Consider the following 17,659-nt stretch of genomic DNA (forward strand, 5'->3'; position numbering starts at 1 on the left):
CGGGGATGAACGTGGTAAACAACCGGCCAAATACCCCACTATTCGTACCCACCTGTCTCAACTCAGAAAATCCTTCCAAAGCATAAGGGTCTCCATTGCACTAAGAGCTACTAGCTATACCTAAATCAGCGGACCTGGTCTTTCAACGACGTCCTTAAAAGGAGCTTGATCAACAGCGTGGAAAGTATGTGTATAATATGAATGCGTTGGGCCCACTGTTAATTTAGTGGCGCCAGAAGCAGTGTGATCAGCGTCAAACGGTTGTCGAATGGCCTTAGCGTAGTCAAATCATCACGGCATACTCATGACAAAAGCAATTTCTATTCAAATTGGAGCCCCTTAAACGGCTACTGACATGACAGCCCCGGGCTTTGTCGCCTATGTTCCGTAGCTTGTCGTCTACTCTGCCGACACTTGAAAAACTGCTCCATAGGTCAGTGCGATAGAACCGGGACCTTGCGCCCAGTTGCTCGGTTAAAGGGACACTAGGACTGTTCTGCAGTTTTTTACGGAGTTATCCTTTCCCTTGGATCATTAGGTATTGAAGAGATCATGTCAAGCATAATTTGAATGTCGATCAATACTGCAAAGGTCGAAAGCATGTGGGAAAGCCGTTGAAACCCCCATAGGAGGTTTACAAGGAGATGTGTCAGGGCTTTCAAATATAGTCATATAAACCTAAATCCCCTGTCACATTCGTTTTGTTCCAAGTTTCTCATTGCAATTCACTCTTTAATTCATTTCATTTTTGTCCTACTCTTTGCCCTTTTCTTTCTTTCTGTGTTTGTTGCCGGCCATGCGTCTCTCCTTGGTCCTAGGACTATTATCAGCCCTGTCAGCTGTCAAGGCTTCGTATGTACTGTGATGAGAACCTCAATCAAATTGTGACTATATCAGACAGCAAGGCTAATACACACAAATAGTACTCATAGACCGAGCCACCGATCTCATGGCAGCGAGAGACGATCAACAAACCAAACAGCATCTAACGGAGCCTCTTCTGAATATGACTATGTTGTTGTTGGATCCGGCCCTGGTGGCGGTCCCCTTGCAGCAAGATTAGCCATTGCTGGGTACAAGGTCCTTCTTCTGGATGCAGGAGATGATCAAGGAAACGCTACCAGGCAAATGGTGCCTGCTTTGCAGCTCCAGTCAACAGAATACGAACCCATGAAGTGGGATTACTTTGTCAATCACTATTCAAATCTGACACGCCAGGAGGAAGATTCCAAGATGACTTACCGAACTCCTTCTGGGGAACTTCATGTCGGTCCTAATCCTCCAAGCGGATCAGACCCCTTGGGAATCTTGTACCCTCGAGCTGGCACTTTGGGTGGCTGCTCTGCTCATAATGCAATGATGTGAGTCTGGAAACAAATATTGTACCTGGACCTACGAAGGAATTCATGCTTATTCATATTATGCTAGAACAATTTATCCGTACGAGAATGACTGGGAGCAACTGGCAAGTCTCACTGGCAACGATTCTTGGTCTGCATCAAATATGCGACAATATTTCACCAGGCTTGAGCGTAATCGATATCTCCCTAGCAGTCTGGTGGGACACGGATTTGATGGATGGCTCACAACAAGTCTCACTGACTTGCGACTTGTGATTGAAGATCAGAAACTTCTTTCTCTTATTCTTGCCGGCGCGACCGCTGCGGGCCAGTCTTTGCTGGGCAAGCTGATCACCACAGTCACCGGTCTTGCGGGTGTCCTCCTTCGCGACCTGAACAACCCTTCCCCTACCCGGGATTATGACGAAGGTCCTTATCAAGTTCCTTTGGCCGTTGACGTTCCCGAGTACAAGCGAACAGGTCCACGGGAGTTTTTGATGACAACTGTCAACGCTGTGAATGATGATGGCTCTCGCAAGTATCATCTTGACATTCAATTAAACACACTGGTGACCAACGTCCGATTTGATACTGATGGTGCCAAGCCGCGAGCTGTCGGAGTTGATTATCTCCTTGGACAGAGTCTTTACCGTGCAGACCCTCGCGCTTCTCCGACTGGCTCCGAAGGTAAGCCTGGTAGCGTTGATGCCAAGCGCGAAGTCATTCTATCCGCAGGCTCTTTCAACACCCCACAGTTGTTGAAGCTGAGTGGTATTGGTCCTCGGGACGAACTATCGAAATTCGGTATCAAGACACTTGTCGACCTTCCAGGCGTTGGCTCCAACATGCAGGATAGGTACGAGACTGGTGTTGTTGGAAAGTCGCCGACGGATTTCGTTCTTACCTCCAAGTGCACCTTCATGTATACCATGCCGGACCCTTGTCTGGAACAGTGGGAGAACGATCCTCTATTCAAAGGCACATATACCACCAACGGAATCGCGATCGCAATTATCCGCAAATCGTCTGTTGCTGATGATGAACCTGATCTTTTGATATCAGGAGCTCCTGTGAACTTCCCCGGCTATTATCCAAACTACTCTTACGAAGGTCTCAAAGACGCTCAACATTGGACCTGGATTACCTTGAAGGCCCGGAGCCGCAATAATGCTGGTACGGTCGAGCTAAGATCGACTGATCCTCGCGACATGCCTATCATCAATTTCAATTCGTTTGATTCTGGCGTAACCGCCAATGACGCCGATGAAAAGGACGTCCAGGCAGTCTATGAGGCCATGCAGTTTTCCCGCACAATTTTCGATGACTTGATCCCTCTCGATGGGAGCTTTGATGAAGTCTGGCCCGGTGCCAATGTCACCTCCGAGGCTGATATGAAGGATTTCATCCGGCAGGAGGCCTGGGGACACCATGCCTGCTGCACTGCTGCTATTGGTGAAGATGGGGACCCCCAAGCCGTGCTTGATGCGGATTTCCGTGTTCGAGGAGTTGATGGCCTGCGGGTCGTCGATGCCTCCGTCTTTCCCAAAATCCCAGGTTACTATATTGCTCTCCCAATTTACATGATCAGTGAAAAAGCGGCCGAGGTGATCATCGCTGATGCTGCGTAGGCTTGCACTTTGGGTTTATTTTCCTCCATTTCTTGTCATATAATATTTTCTTCTCCTCATAATCTTTGAAAAATTATACTTCCATTCTCAATCACAAAAAGGGTGCACAAAACTAGAGAGATTCAATCCAACGTCACTCAAGAATTCGCCATGGGAAGATTGGCACTAATCCGCTTACGGACCCCGCCGGAAATTTTAGAATCAACCTCGACCTCATAATGTCCGAGTCTCCCAATGATTCATCTCTTTTTCCTAGTACTGTCCAGCTACCAATCGCAAGGAAATGAATCCAGTATCGTCACTAAAAATGGCTTCGACAAACTCAAATGAGGTTATTCAGCCCTTCGCCATTACAACGCCCAGATTGATCATTGTACCCACGCCGATCGCCGTGTCAGTAAAGCCTTACCGCCAACTTTACGCTGAGCTACACGCAGATGCAAGCTTCTGTGAAATGGGTTTTGGGAGTCACTTTCCCGTAAGAAATTGGACCGATGATGAAACGCGCGACGTAATCGAGACGCGCGACATCGGTCGGTCATGGCGGAGATATGCAATCGGCGACTTTGCGGTGGGCCTGCGTGGGCCAGTTCAATCCGATCAAGCCCCAAGCCAAAGTTACATTATTGAAGGAGAGAACTTCGACGCTTTAGCCGGCTCAAATTTGGAACATTTTGCCGGTATTGAATGGGTTGGCTACGCCGGTATTCGCGACGCGTCGACCACGTCCCTTCCGCCCCGAGAGGCGGGGGATCCTGCCCTTCCACCATGGCAGGAAATGGTGGAAATCAGATATGGTGTTTCGCCCAAATTCTGGGGCAAAGGAATGGCAAAGGAGGCCGCCGAAGCCGTCATGCGCTGGTCTGTTGAAAGGAGAGGCGTGAAAAGATTCATTGCCGAAACAGAGCGAGATAACAAGCGCAGTGCCAGACTGCTGGAAAAACTTGGCTTTGTAAATAGTGGGACGGACTATTGGAAGGAGCCAAGTGAGATTGAATGGGAGTTAATTGTACAATAATTCCGGTTTGCCAAAGCCAATTCAAATCGAACACCACCGAGATCCAAAAGCCCTCAAGAATTAAGCCCATGGTCACATCTACCGCGACACGTGAGCTCCCAAGTACGTAGCGACCAACTTGAAATGGATGCAGAGACTCGAACGCAAAGGCTAAGGGTGGTAAACCGTATTTCCTCCCTCGATTGCCTAGGTGGTCCTTGGGGGAGGGGTCAGAGTTGATTGAATCTTTGATGTTAGTATAAACACGCGGATAACGCTGATGAATTGCCCCGGTATCTGAATACTTCTTTCTTAAGACCTGCAAGCAAATTCAAGGAAAAAATATAATCGACGATCGCTATTCAGGCTACCGGTGGGAAGACTTAAGAATGAGGGCCGGGCAGTGTACGACTGGACGCCTGAGAGACATGTGGAGCGCCTCCTAAACTGCTCCATTATCATGGACGCGGAACTTGGATTCGGAAAGAAAACGAAATGAATCGGCGCTCTGAGGTAGTACCTAAAATACCAACCAATGATTTCTGATTCAACTTTCAGCTCTATCCGGCGATCACATAAGGCGACCGGCCAAGCTTTTCAAGTCCCTCTTGGTGGACTGCCTTTCCTTGGACACAACTGGCTTCTCTGTTTCAGTTCCATGGAGCGCCTGATGAGTTAGTCTTCTCCGCATGATCCTTCTAGGCAAGCCACTGCCAAATAACTGAGAGCTTGGTGCGAAAATAGAGATGTTTTTTTGAGTATAAAAGAGGCAGGAATACCTCGCTAAATACTTCAACCCATCAGCCTCACAAAGACAATTGCATTGCACATCTGCATAATCAATTATATGAAACTCTGTGATATTCTCTTTGAAAACACTCCCCAAAAATCAAGATGAAGACTTCAAGCACAGCCATCACCTTCCTTGCTATCGCTGGTACCGCTATTGCTGCTCCAGCCAATGTCGAGCGCGACCTGAAGCCCTTCCAGCTCACTGAACTGAATGCGGGCCTTTACGACCAAGCACTACCGGCATATCGCATCGTCAATTTCAAGTTGAATGACCCGAATAACAACATCGACACGTCTTGCTCTTCTGCCTGGTATGTTGACGCTACTAATGCCTGTTGAATGATATGGGCCTCATGAACGGTTGTTCAAGATAAACTCTGAGACTGATTTATCCGCAGGTCTGGCGGCATGTCTGGTGCTTACAAATTCAACTGCTCCAACACCGACTACCAAGTCAACTTCCCGTCTCTTACGGACATTGAAGACATCAAGTTGAACGTTTCAATTGTCAATTCCAAAGCCTTCGCTCTTGGCGAGATCAACGGTGACAAGTGGAAGTGCCACAACACCGGGGCTGAGTATCCTTCGAAGCTTTGCAAGTATGACGGAACCTATGAACTTCCTATCGTTCTTGCTTAAACTTTTGTTTTCTTGAAATTTCACGATATGGTGTGTTCCTAATTATTTTGTGAGATTTGTTATTTTTCTAGAAAGGAGAAGCCATACATATGATATTGTTTATACTACTGTTCTCACCGATGAAGAAGGTAGGAATAATGCAATTACGCCATTTTCAACAATAAAATCTATCAATTTGTACTATAGACAATGCGACAATTTATAATTCGAATTAGCCTTTTCTTTCCTGATATTTGAACTGTTTATCCCCAATGTAGTCATTTTCGGTCTTAACGAAGAATGCCATAAGGTTTCGTCCAATAAAAAGACACTGTTCTATCGGTGTATTCTTCTACCTGGAAGTTAGTTCCTCGGCGTAGGTCCGTCACAGGCAGGAAACTGACCGCGCATTTTTCGCAGCCTCATGCAGTTAACTCTGCAGGCACCGATGCCTAGCTTCAATTCATCTCACGGAAAGGATTTGTGATACTAGGACCCACTGTTGCCCATTCTCGCAGTATGATGAAGAGCTAAATTTTCCCGCTCACTGGGTGGAGATGAGTGATCAAAGCTTCCATTTGATTTGGGCTTGTGTAAACAGTACGACGGCGGTCTTTAAACTCCCGGTGGCGGGGTATTTCATTGCAACTCCGTCATTATCCCAACGTGTCCCTCGCCATCTTGTCCACTTGTTTTCGAAGCCACATAGACAGAATTATAAATATCCAGCTAGCATCTACCTGGATAGCGTGGGACTATCACCTTCTGAATTCTTCTCTGTACTGAGAATCCTGCTACAGGGAGTGTTTCAAAATGAAATTCACTGCCTGGATCGCACTTAATCTCTTCTTGGTTGCTATGAATGCTTCTCCAATAGAACCGAATGTCGAGCGTGATCAAAGTCCAGGAAGTGAAAAGATATATCACGGAGTATGACAAAATCCGCTATTGCAAACACTTCCAAATGTTGATCGTGGGAAAATGTGATAGTTCTGACTGGGTACTTCGTCTTTTTCAGAATTGCTTGACTCGAACGCAGGCCTGCTATTCTTTTACTAGTAGAAGTGGGCATTGGGAAGTTCAACGATGTCTGCCACCGCATCTTGTGAGATTTCTTCTTGAATGAGGAAATAAGTTTGTCCTACGCTGACTTTGAAAGTGTAAGCAAAATCAGCATGAATGTACTATGCCAAGTGGCTACCACGGAGCCAGCTGCTCTGATTGAGCCTCAATAACATTCTTCTTCGGATACTTAGCCTTCGTCACTCCATAAAAAATCCCCATAGCATCCAGTTGAACTCGAATTGATTATTGAGATATCCCAGATGTCACACCCGAGATCGGCAAATAAAATACTCAAACCTTGAAAATAACCCGTTTGTAGACAAACTTTCGAAAAAAAAACCCTTGAGAATAGCATAAAATTGGTGATAGAAACCCTCGGTAGTTATTGGTTAGAAGTTTTGTTCAACAAATTTTCCCGTCATTCGTCACACAGGCGATATAGACTCGATGCTTCTCCCATTCCTGCCAGTCGATCGCACGCGGGCGGTACCTCAAAAATTGAAGTATCTAGAAGACCTTGGAGTTTAGCCAGTACATAATTAAAACTCATTACAAAAGCGTATAACCGTGAAAGGTATTATAGAGATGCAGAAAAATGGTCAATCTTCTCACTTTCTGAATCGAGGTAAACTAGTAACCGTTTATTTAATAATTGTCTTTCAGTGGCCTGTTTCAATCCGTTCTATTTAAAATTTCGCTTCCGTTAAAATTGACCAAAACTACATGCAGCTTTGGCATTTAGTAAGAATATCTGAAATGTGGGTTTTCTCGATCCGTGATATCCTCAAATCCATGTGCGAAGCTAACATCGGGAAGCACCTCCCCGGAGGCAATCTTCGCATCCCGCTTCCGGTTTTGAATCGAGTACCACAATCGCAAGAGGCATAGAGTAATGATCATTACCCCAAAGCATCCAAGGAGAACCGAGAACGCAAGATAATACCGCGGTGCATCTTTGTCTCGGAAGACCTGTGGTCCAATTGAGTTTCCCGCGGCCCAGCAGACAAAGTTAGAAGCAATGACGATAGACTTCTTGGTTTGTCCGGCCACATTTCGAGAAAGAAGGGCCAGAGAAAGGGAGGACACGGCAAAAAATGAGTAGAATAGCCAATAAGCGATGAGCATGCCGACTCGCTTATCGGGGAAAAGGGAACCCCAATCAGAATGGATACGCCGATAATTGACGGGATCACGGAGGATATCATGATGATGATTGTGTTTCCAAAGCGGCGATCAAGATATGCCGATGTCATCATGGCAATTGCGAGAACAGCACCGACGACCATAGTCAGAAGCTGGCTCTCCCAAGTACTGTATCCGAATGAGTTGATAATTATATTGACGTAGGCCCCAATTCCCCCACTAGGAAGGGCACTGACTATTTGAATGACAGCGAAAGCGTAGACTAAACACAGTTAGCAGAGTTCGCTCAAGAGAGTAATGTTATATTGCATACGCTGGGGATCTGTCAGTGCATCCCAGACCTGTTCCTTTCGGAATATACGGTTCTGCAGACCGGTCTGGTTTTGTCGTACCCTCTCAACCATCAGTTGCTTATCCTCTTCCGACCAGCACTTCGCGCGCATGGGGGAATCGGGCATCCAAAAGAACACAAAGGCTGCCCATAAAACAGTGATAATACCATAAGTCATGAAAAGAGCTTCCCATGACTTCACCGGCGAGTTCGATGGGACGAAGGAAAATGCAAAGGCTAAAAGACCACCAACGATGTTCTGGATACCGTTCATCATGAACCTAGAATTATCAGCGATTGTCTCCTTCTCGTCGGCACTAGGATAATTGACTAACCAGAGATTGATGACGCTTCCTTGCTCTTCGCGCTTGTACCATGTTGAACTTAAAATCACAAATGTTGGTTGGCATGCCGCTTCAAAAGCACCCATGAAAGCACGCAAGATGATTAGGCCAGTAAAGCTCCGCATGGCTGAGATCAGCGCGATACATATACCCCATAACAAAATGTTCAAGGACAGCCATTTGGCAATTGGTACCCGCTGGATGATCCAGTTTTCCTATTTCCGATAAGTATCCAGCTTTCGTTTCGATTGTGGCAGTCATACCGGAAACTCGACGCAAAGAATCACCAGGTAGACGATTGTTGTCAACCATTGATACTACTGGCTGTCAGAAATTCAGTCGCAATTACTGGATATAACCCGATGGACGAACTTGATTCCCCTGCAAATGTGCATCCTCTTTGATTCCCATTATTGACGAAAAGGCCAGTGCGCCCTTGTCGAGTGTCTGGATCAGGTATGTAATCATCATCACCACCAAAATGCGCTTATCGATCATTTTCTTCAGGCGCTTATTTGTGGCTTCATCGATCTCGATAGCTCCATCGGTGGCGTACTTGGCAACCTCCCTATCGACCAAGTTGTAGTTGGTGAGATTCTTGTCGGGGGCTTCATCGAGGATGCCGACGCCGACAGCATTTTCGATTTCTTGGTTTTCTGTTTTGTCCGGCATGGTAGAAAGATGAATTGAATATCTTCTCGAAAAGATCTCGCCAAAGGGGAGAGCCAGAAGCCCCTATATCTCCACCGGCAAATATGCAGCTTGGGCGTCTCGGAATGCGGGGATGGCTCGGCAATCTCCGCTGCTCGGGGCTTCATCAACCCATCCCTCATGGGGTTCTGCCCCCACGCCCATCGTACGTAGCGGGTATGGCTTTGGTGGGTTGAGGCTGTTTGGTTGGTTAAGCGAGCAAGTAAGCAGGGAGATCAAGGCTATTGGGCGAAATCGGCAAAGCTAGAGGACCGCTGATTGATGGACCGGCAAAGGAGATGGCCGTATGGTCCCGGGGCTGGGATCCACTACGGGGTCTGCTCGGGCGAGCAAGGACCGAGAGACGCATCATCCCACGTCTAGTTCCTGTAAGCTGCAGGATGATGGTTAGCAAGTCGGCCGCTCGGAATAATGATGTCTACGCGGGGATACGCGGGGTCCTGGTGAATAGGCACAATCCTCTGCCATCGTCACTAACCGGTGCTTGTCGCGTGTTGACATCAGATCATGTTTAAGGAACCGTTGGTCACTTTTGATAGCTCACCAGAGCTCGTCGGGCTTGTTGGAGCGACGATCCTCATCGACTCCAACGATTTCAAGGGAGTCCACCATGCAGCTCGGAATCTTGCTGAAGACTTTGGCCGAGTCACCAAGGGCGATCCCAATCCCTTCCAAGTCGTGGACGATGGTCAGGCCGAAATTCTTGAGCTCACGGGGTCAAGTGCCATTATTGTTGGATCGATTGATTCGTGTTGGATGTTGAAAGAGCTTGAGAACTCTGGAAAGCTGAATACCAGTTCTATTCGTGGAAAATGGGAGTCTTTCATCACCGCAGTCGTCGAGAGCCCCTTTCCTGGTTGTGAAAGGTCGCTGGTAATTGCTGGAAGCGACAAGCGAGGTGCCATTTTCGGCGCATACACACTGTCAAGTCAGATCGGAGTTTCTCCGTGAGTTGCGAACATTCAATATTTTATTTTTGAATTCTACGGAAAATTGCTGATTGTGAATATCGATGAAGATGGTATTGGTGGGCAGATGTTCCCCCAAATTTCCACCCCGATATCTTTGCCCTTCCCATCCACACCACCCAAGGCGAGCCAAGCATTCAATACCGTGGCATATTTATCAATGACGAGGCTCCAGCACTTACCGGATGGGTTTTGGAGAAGTTCGGCGGGTACAATTCGAATTTTTACAAGACTGTCTACGAGTTGCTGCTTCGGCTTAAGGCAAACTTCATGTGGCCCGCTATGTGGCCTGGGTATCCAAACCCGGGAGCAGTCTTCTTTCTCGACGATCCGGAGAACCAACGCCTTGCGGACGAATATGGCATCTGTATCTCGACCTCCCATCACGAACCAATGCAGCGAGCTACGACAGAGTGGTTCGAAGAGGGTCGCTCGGATGGCACGTGGAATTGGACAACCCACAGAGAAGAAATAATCGAATTCTTTCGCAAAGGGGTTACACGCGCAAAAGGTCTTGAATCATACTTCACAATGGGAATTAGAGGGGAATACGACAAGGGCATGGTTACAAAAGATCCCGGTGCTGTTCTCCGAGATGTGCTCGAACAACAACGGTCACTATTTAAGAAGGTGCACGGGAGAGAGGACGCCGTTCCTCAGGTTCTCGCTCTATACAAGGAAGTTCAGGACTTATATCAAGCAGGTGAATTTAAGGTCCCCGATGATGTGACACTTTTGTTTGCGGACGACAACTTTGGAACCCTTCGACGTCTGCCTTCTGGATCTGAGAAGTCAAGAGCTGGAGGTGCAGGAGTGAGTCTTACTGATTTATCTCAATTCCAAGGTTATCAGAACTTGTGGGCCTTTCTAACCTATAAAACAGATATATTATCATTTCGAATATGTCGGAGCGCCTCGAAGCTACAAGTGGATCAACTCAAACTCACTGGTACCTTTAACTGAAGACAGTTATGGAAACCACACGCGGATTTTCTGACAATGTATTATAACAGGGAAAAATCTATCATCAATTGAACGAGGCTCACGAGCGCAATGCACGGAAAATATGGGTGTTCAACGTCGGCGACATAAAGCCGATCGAAGTGCCATTGACATTCGCAATGTCGATGGCGTGGAATATCAACTCCGTGCGTCGCGACAAAATTCCTCAATTCCTAGAGAATTTTGCTACGGATTGCTTCAGTGAGGATTTGAGCAAATCTATTGTCCCTATTTGGCATGAGTACGATCGTCTTGTCCGCCTCCGCAAACACGAGCACATCGGCCCAGAAACGTTTTCTCTGCTTCACTATAATGAAGCTGGCGACATTTCGGCACGGTGGCAAGAGCTAGAGTCAGCCTCAGAAAGTCTTTATAAAATAGTTTCGGAAGAGCATAAGGCGGCAATTTGGGAACTTGTGGTTCATCCTGTCAAAGCCAGCTCTATCTTCACCCAGCTGCGTGTCGTCCAAGCCCGTAACCAGCTCCACGCCCGCCAGCGACGCAACACAGCCAATAAACTTCTGCGACAAGCATTGGACCTTTTTGATGCAGATTTCATTCTATCCCAGGAATTTCACTCTCTTCTAGATGGAAAGTGGAATCATATGATGTGCCAAGCGCATATGGGCTATGGTGATACCTGGCACGCTCCATCTCGCGATGCTATTTTCGGTTTAGCATACGTACAGCGTGGTCAAAACAGCAACATCATTGTCGGTCAGATGGGAGTAGCCGTGGAGGGACATGAAGGCATTCGGCCTGGACGAATTAACGAAGAGAGCGAACGCACGCATCCTAGTCGGCGCGATCTAGTTCCGGGTCTTACTCTTCCCCCGATGAGCCGATATGGACCCACAAAAGGGTGGTTCGACATATTCACTCGAGGCACGCAAACTATTCACTGGAGCTGCTCAGTGCCGTACACCTGGGTTCATCTTTCGCAAATTGATGGAGTCCTCAACCCCGACGGTGACGACTACCGCATCTCGATTACGATTGATTGGGAGCAAGTACCAACCGAATTCGATGATGAGGTCTTGATCAGCGTGTCATCAAAAGAAGGAGATTTTGAACATGTTCACATTCCAATTCATGGTTGGCTGGTGCCAGAATATTTCCACGGCTTTGTTGAATCAGATGGCTGCATCTCAATTCCTGCTTCGAGCTCGGGAATCAAGGATCCATACCAACACCACCCAGAGCTCGGTCGAGGGAATGAAGGAGCTGTCACAATTGGCAATTCAGCTTCAATCGATGACAACATTCCCTTTCTCGAGTATCCAATTTTTATCTTCTCGCGTTCCACGAAAGCCACCCTTACTCTTTATTTCAACATGACCCTTGAGATCGACCCGGCTCGCCGAATGTCTTACGATATTGGCATCGACAATCAACAAACTAAATCACATTTTCTTCTTCCGGACTTCCCGGTACCGAATAAATTGCCGGCCGAGGGTTGGCTTGACTCTGTCATGGATTGTGTCTGGCGAAGGAACCATGATGTTCAAAATCTGGAGAGTGGGAGCCACATCCTGCGCTTGCGATTGAATCACCCGAACCTTCTATTAGAGAAAGTCGTGCTGGATCTTGGGGGAGTTCGGGAAAGTTATCTTGGACCACCGCCTAGTTTCGCTATTTAGATACAACACCAATGGCTCAAGAAAGCGAAACACACCCATAAATAAGCATATTAAGTGCCAGATCGTGGAAACCAGGCGGAGGATATTTTCAATGCCTAAGACCATGTTTGATTAAGATTCTTGACATAGATGAACGAACAACTGCATTGAGATAGCCTATCTATAATTTCAGCTCCTATACTATGCCACGCTAATCTCAACTTCATGTTGAACTCGAATGAAACCCGGACCTAAGAGTTCATCCAGGTTCGCCCTTTGTCGGGGCTCGGATTCGATATGGGTGATGACAGTTGTCAATCTCGTCTCATCATTCTCCGGTCGCATAACCAGCTCCCCTTTTCCATCCAAGCTATCCACATGCGTTAAGTGGCTGCTTGTATTGCTGCTACAGCTGCTTCGCTTTTGGAGCCTGTGGCTACTACCCATTCGGCTATGAGATGGTGGCTTTCCGATATGCAGCTTTTGGCGCAAGAAAAGAAACTTTTCCATTTTCATCACGGATCGAACGAGCGGCTGCACGGCCGGAAGACTGGCACAGATTATACCAAGACAAGGCTCGACATCAGACCAGACATAAACATCGCTCATGGCCCATGTTAGATCCGGTGAGTTGAGATACATGACAAAATGCAGGCGCACCGCACTAGCCGCACAGACACTGTGAATATTAGCAATGACCTCGCGACAAAATTTGAGTTGGGACTTACAAGATACCGAGTAGGAGCACACTGGATACCATAATCTTTTGAGTGACTCGCATCTTTAACCGCCAGACTATCGGGAAGGGCACGAGAAGGATTAGAACATCGCTGGCAACATTCCCTGCTGCATTCCCGATATAGTAATTATGAAAGTTGTATCGAAACCTTCCAGCTGTGGGATCAAGGGTCTCGTCCCAAAAATAGGGAATCGGGTCTGGGCAGGCGAGAAGTGCAATCATACTTCCAAGAACCCAGAGCATCGAAAGTATAAGACATGTCCAAATCATCCAGTTCATTCCAAAGATGCGTCGGTAAAACATTAAGATCGAAGTTTTGATAATGAATAATTCGAAAATGTACACGAATATCCAAGCAAATAATAGCTACCCGAAACGAATTAGCATACAAACAAATCGAAGTGGTTGAGGATAGAAACCTACCCTCTTCATTTCCACTATTCTTTGAATACTTGCCGCCCAGATGTGTTTTCCCATTCCCCATCTTGATGCCAAAACTGATGCAGCGAGAAGAGCCATCAAAGGAATCTGTTTAGACAAGTCAGTTACTATATCAGTCCATGTTTGGGAGAAAAAGGACCAACAATAGCAATCGCAATCAGCCAGTCATCCAACTCAGGTCGAGGCCTGGGTCCTCTTAATCTGACAATGAATCTCAAAGCTACACTGATCACCGCGACAACACATAGAGTGATAACAACTGCATTATCCTTAGCAGCTCGGTTCTCAGCTAGGTCCATGCCGACCGGCGGTGGACCCAGTACATCTTCAACGGTTAGATCTTTCATGCCAGGTCTGTGTTCTCACTGACCATCTGTGCGGTGTCATCACGGAAATCCTGGACTGGGGCCAATGATAATATATGGCTCAAGGCTGAAAGATGTTGCAAGCGACACGGTAAGTCTGCCCCAGTTCTAGGTCCCGGGGCGGCCGAAATAATCACATTCCTATACTGTTTTCATCAGAAAGTAATCCTGCAGCCCCATTTTCTGCATGCAATTCACATTATGGGGCGAAATTGTCGCAGCCGTGTTGCTGGAAAATTGGGGGCCGGGGCGAAAAAAATAGATTGGCCACTTTTCATTGGCCATGTTGGCAGCACGGGGTCTTGAAGTCGAGACGATGAGGGGGTGCCATCGAGAAGGATTCAGCAACGTAAGCTATCGGACATCATGATTATATCTCAAATTTAGGCTGTCCCTGTTCGAGGTCCTTGTTTCTTCTGTCAGATTTCCGCCAGGCGGGTCCTGGTGGATTTCGGGGGACCGGCCACATTCCTAGTAAGGTTAGCTTTGTTTTTGCGATCTGCAGTGGATTATGTCACGTAGCAAATAATTTCCTTGTCTTACTTGTGAAGAAATATCATGTTTAGCTAGGCTGGAAATGGATAATGGATATTAAGAAGAATTACATCATGAATTATCGGGTTTTTAATATGATTTGAAAAAGGAAGTAAGAAAAGAACAACGAGCAATCGATAAAATGAAATTAAAGGACAAGACTTCGATAATTGCCGAATGTTTCAGTATTTGCTTCATTGCTCACATGTGGCTTTCATTCGATATTCTTCACCTTGCGAATTCGTTTCGCCGCGCGAGCCAAAGTGCTACTCACTAGAAGTTCGGACAGACAGGCATATGGACCCACATGGATCACCCCACGAACCGATTACATCAACTAAATAAATGAAATATTTCGGTGTCACGTACCTGGGTAGGTGATCGCCGTTGTTTCTGCACACGGATTAAGTACTGCAACATCGAAAATCCACATATATCCTTGGCGGGACGACCCACTGATGGAGCAGACCCTTAAACCCGACGCAGGCTTGCATAGCCTCGCTACAAACTGCCTTTCAAATTATGAGAGATACTAACTAGTCTTTTCACTTCACTTTGTACTTTCATTTACGCCCGTGAGATATCCATGCAAATCTTTAGTGTGTTGAGACTGATTGACTCTGGTTTGTGGAGATGGATGCCTAGGACATCAAAGATGTCAAAGCCTTAAGCAAACCCTGTTGGATAAAGTCACATGTATAGTACTCTCTAGGGCTGACTCAATGTTCCCCGAAGTCATCGCTTGGAAATATCCTACCTAGGTACCTATATATCTAATTCAGCACCGTGCATGGCCCTGGAGTATGCACACCCACTTTTATATAATAGTAGTATATTTGCATGCGTATAGATTAATCTTGGGGAAAAGAGCTTCCAAGGTTGAAAAGACCTCGTATCTTCGAATTTTCAGCGTAGCACCGACGACTCCGAGTCCTTGCATAACTCAGGTTACTATCTCGTTACTAGGCGTAGTATCCAATATGATCTAAGATTTTTACAGGAAAATTCACTGTGTGTTCAAGAAATGTAAGGAACTTGAAAAGTTGATAAAATGAGAGCGGCTTTTTTCAGGTAGTGATCTGACAAATGGCTTCTTCAGGAATGCGGTCTTGAAGTTGCTGCCTGAGCAAAGCTTGATTGTACTCTGATTGTATGGTCACGATGATAGTAATCGGACACGGATTCAACAGAGGAGTTCTTGGTATGGTTAGGGTTGGTGGTCACGTAATTTGTGAGCCCGATCTCATCGTCATTTGCATCTTTCTTCATCTGGGCCAGTCCATAGTCGAATTTTGCTCCGGCACTTCCAAAGATGAGCTTTCTTTGAGGCTCTTGGCCTGATCTGTCGAAAGTGTGGTGGGGTCGACCTGAGTCCCCAGTCTTTGATTTTTGCGAATGAAGGCTGGTAAAGATTGTTTGTCGAGCAAGGCGAGCAAGCGGAGCAAGATGTGGAAGACAAGCACAAACCATTGCAACCGATGGCTCGATAGTAGACCATATGAACACAGGGCCCATAAGCCAAGTGACATCAATAGCGTTTGTGAACACATGGAGATAGTAAATCCGCACTATACTAGCGACGCAAGCGCTTTGAAAATTTATTAGCTCAAAATCTTTTAACCATTCTCGATTAATTGGTAGAGAAAGAGACATAGTATCACTCACAAGATCCCGACAGCCATAATTGCACAAATTGCAATCTTTTTCCTTACACTCATCTGCAGTCGAATTATTCGAGGAAATGGAATTACCAAGATGATAATATCATTCATCATATTTATAATCCCCAGGGCAAGGAAAAACTTGTTCACTTCGATACACTTCCCCTCCGTGCCGCTGAACTGTGTCCAGAAATGAGACGCGGGCTTACAGGCCGTGCTCATAGTGACCCAGATGACGATCGGATATGAGATTGTGAGAAATCCAGCAATCGCTAATGCCACTTTCAAGTACATCTCCAGAGGCGAAAAGACGCGTTTGTAGAAGAAGAGAATCGATATTCTGGTCCAAGTGCACGAGGATGCATAGAGGAAGGTATACGAGAAAAGAAGCTGAATTAGATGAAAATTAAGTTCAAGTTCAAGCTCTTCAGTCCAAGATACATTTTTTGTGGATGTCATATCAGCAACTTGAAACTTACTTTGTATAATTCCATCAATTCATCCAAGCTGACAGCCCAGATATGTCGTCCCGAACCGGTACCACTCCCTAGACCCCAACATTTTAGTAAATGAGCAACCATATTGTAGGTAATTGCACTCTCACCTGCAACACTGATACCCGTCGTGGCACCTATGCAAGCCTTTTGAAAGCAGCTCCTAGTTAGCAAATATATTTGATAAAGTTCAAGTTGAAGACATAACGTCGGAACCCACCAATGCTATTATGATTGCCCAGTCATCAGCCATGAGCGCATTCCGAAGGGTTACTCGAGCTACAAATCGTAGAATAACAGCGACCGTAGATAAACAGAGCATTGCAATGACAGCTCCATTATTCACAGAAACATGACTTTCAGCAAGGTCCACGCCTGCGGGGACCGGCCCCGAAGACAGCAAGAATCGCAGGGTCGACTGCCATTATAATGGGAGCTTGCCCGCAACAAAGAAAAGTATACGATGAATTTGAAACTTGTAGCAGAGAAATTTGCCGTTAAATCTTGTTTAAAATAGAAGCGCCAGCCGGAATCCCGGCCGGTCTTAATTACAGTTTTTTTTGACAGCCGCCAGATCAGGGGGTAAGCGGGTGTCCTCACTCGCAGCCTAAGTGCACTATGTAATACGCCGACTACTGACTGCTGTGAAGGATCATGTATGTTGAAAACAATCGGCTTTCAATGGGCGAGAAGGATGAAGATCCTAGTGGCCCCACAGCGAAGGAAGGAAGCTAAAGCACGCCAAGCCGCTAGGAGCTCACTGACACAACGGTGGACTTCTAGTGGCCGTTAAGTGACTTTCGTGGCTGAAAACTAGCACAAGTTCAAGGAACGATCTTCTTGAAAACCTAGTTAGTGCATCCTTCG

At 46.5% G+C, this 17,659-nt stretch overlaps 7 protein-coding genes across 7 annotated transcripts; 4 read left to right on the forward strand and 3 right to left on the reverse strand.

Annotated features, from left to right (window-relative positions):
- Positions 1 to 796: 796 nt before the first annotated feature.
- Positions 797 to 2,968, forward strand: N7533_008502 (GMC family oxidoreductase; the record flags this gene model as incomplete). The annotated part of the gene is made up of 3 exons (XM_057105152.1): positions 797 to 852; positions 957 to 1,361; positions 1,429 to 2,968. The coding sequence occupies 3 exons, from the start codon at positions 797 to 799 to the stop codon at positions 2,966 to 2,968; spliced, it is 2,001 nt and encodes a 666-aa protein (XP_056956601.1).
- Positions 2,969 to 3,275: 307 nt separating this feature from the next.
- N7533_008503 (GNAT family N-acetyltransferase) lies at positions 3,276 to 3,986 on the forward strand (the record flags this gene model as incomplete). The annotated part of the gene is made up of 1 exon (XM_057105153.1): positions 3,276 to 3,986. One exon carries the CDS (start codon positions 3,276 to 3,278, stop codon positions 3,984 to 3,986), a length of 711 nt encoding a protein of 236 aa, XP_056956602.1.
- Positions 3,987 to 4,859: 873 nt separating this feature from the next.
- N7533_008504 (uncharacterized protein) lies at positions 4,860 to 5,396 on the forward strand (the record flags this gene model as incomplete). The annotated part of the gene is made up of 2 exons (XM_057105154.1): positions 4,860 to 5,068; positions 5,156 to 5,396. The coding sequence occupies 2 exons, from the start codon at positions 4,860 to 4,862 to the stop codon at positions 5,394 to 5,396; spliced, it is 450 nt and encodes a 149-aa protein (XP_056956603.1).
- Positions 5,397 to 7,178: 1,782 nt separating this feature from the next.
- Positions 7,179 to 8,930, reverse strand: N7533_008505 (uncharacterized protein; the record flags this gene model as incomplete). Its single annotated transcript, XM_057105155.1, has 5 exons — positions 7,179 to 7,574; positions 7,634 to 7,845; positions 7,897 to 8,473; positions 8,522 to 8,575; positions 8,631 to 8,930. 5 exons carry the CDS (start codon positions 8,928 to 8,930, stop codon positions 7,179 to 7,181), a joined length of 1,539 nt encoding a protein of 512 aa, XP_056956604.1.
- Positions 8,931 to 9,476: 546 nt separating this feature from the next.
- Positions 9,477 to 12,579, forward strand: N7533_008506 (glycoside hydrolase family 115 protein; the record flags this gene model as incomplete). The annotated part of the gene is made up of 4 exons (XM_057105156.1): positions 9,477 to 9,916; positions 9,988 to 10,750; positions 10,821 to 10,886; positions 10,951 to 12,579. 4 exons carry the CDS (start codon positions 9,477 to 9,479, stop codon positions 12,577 to 12,579), a joined length of 2,898 nt encoding a protein of 965 aa, XP_056956605.1.
- Positions 12,580 to 12,759: 180 nt separating this feature from the next.
- N7533_008507 (uncharacterized protein) lies at positions 12,760 to 16,290 on the reverse strand (the record flags this gene model as incomplete). The annotated part of the gene is made up of 5 exons (XM_057105157.1): positions 12,760 to 13,237; positions 13,287 to 13,663; positions 13,721 to 13,825; positions 13,882 to 14,063; positions 15,798 to 16,290. 5 exons carry the CDS (start codon positions 16,288 to 16,290, stop codon positions 12,760 to 12,762), a joined length of 1,635 nt encoding a protein of 544 aa, XP_056956606.1.
- An 8-nt stretch (positions 16,291 to 16,298) lies between these two features.
- On the reverse strand, positions 16,299 to 17,217 carry N7533_008508 (uncharacterized protein; the record flags this gene model as incomplete). The annotated part of the gene is given in 4 exon segments (XM_057105158.1): positions 16,299 to 16,688; positions 16,778 to 16,939; positions 17,013 to 17,167; positions 17,178 to 17,217. The coding sequence occupies 4 exon segments, from the start codon at positions 17,215 to 17,217 to the stop codon at positions 16,299 to 16,301; spliced, it is 747 nt and encodes a 248-aa protein (XP_056956607.1).
- Between the last annotated feature and the right edge of the window lie 442 nt (positions 17,218 to 17,659).

Source organism: Penicillium manginii, assembly GCF_028828005.1.
Source record: "Penicillium manginii strain IBT 31320 chromosome Unknown utg000006l:1.0-4164085.0:1.0-4166146.0, whole genome shotgun sequence".
Taxonomy (NCBI): Eukaryota; Fungi; Ascomycota; class Eurotiomycetes; order Eurotiales; family Aspergillaceae; genus Penicillium; species Penicillium manginii.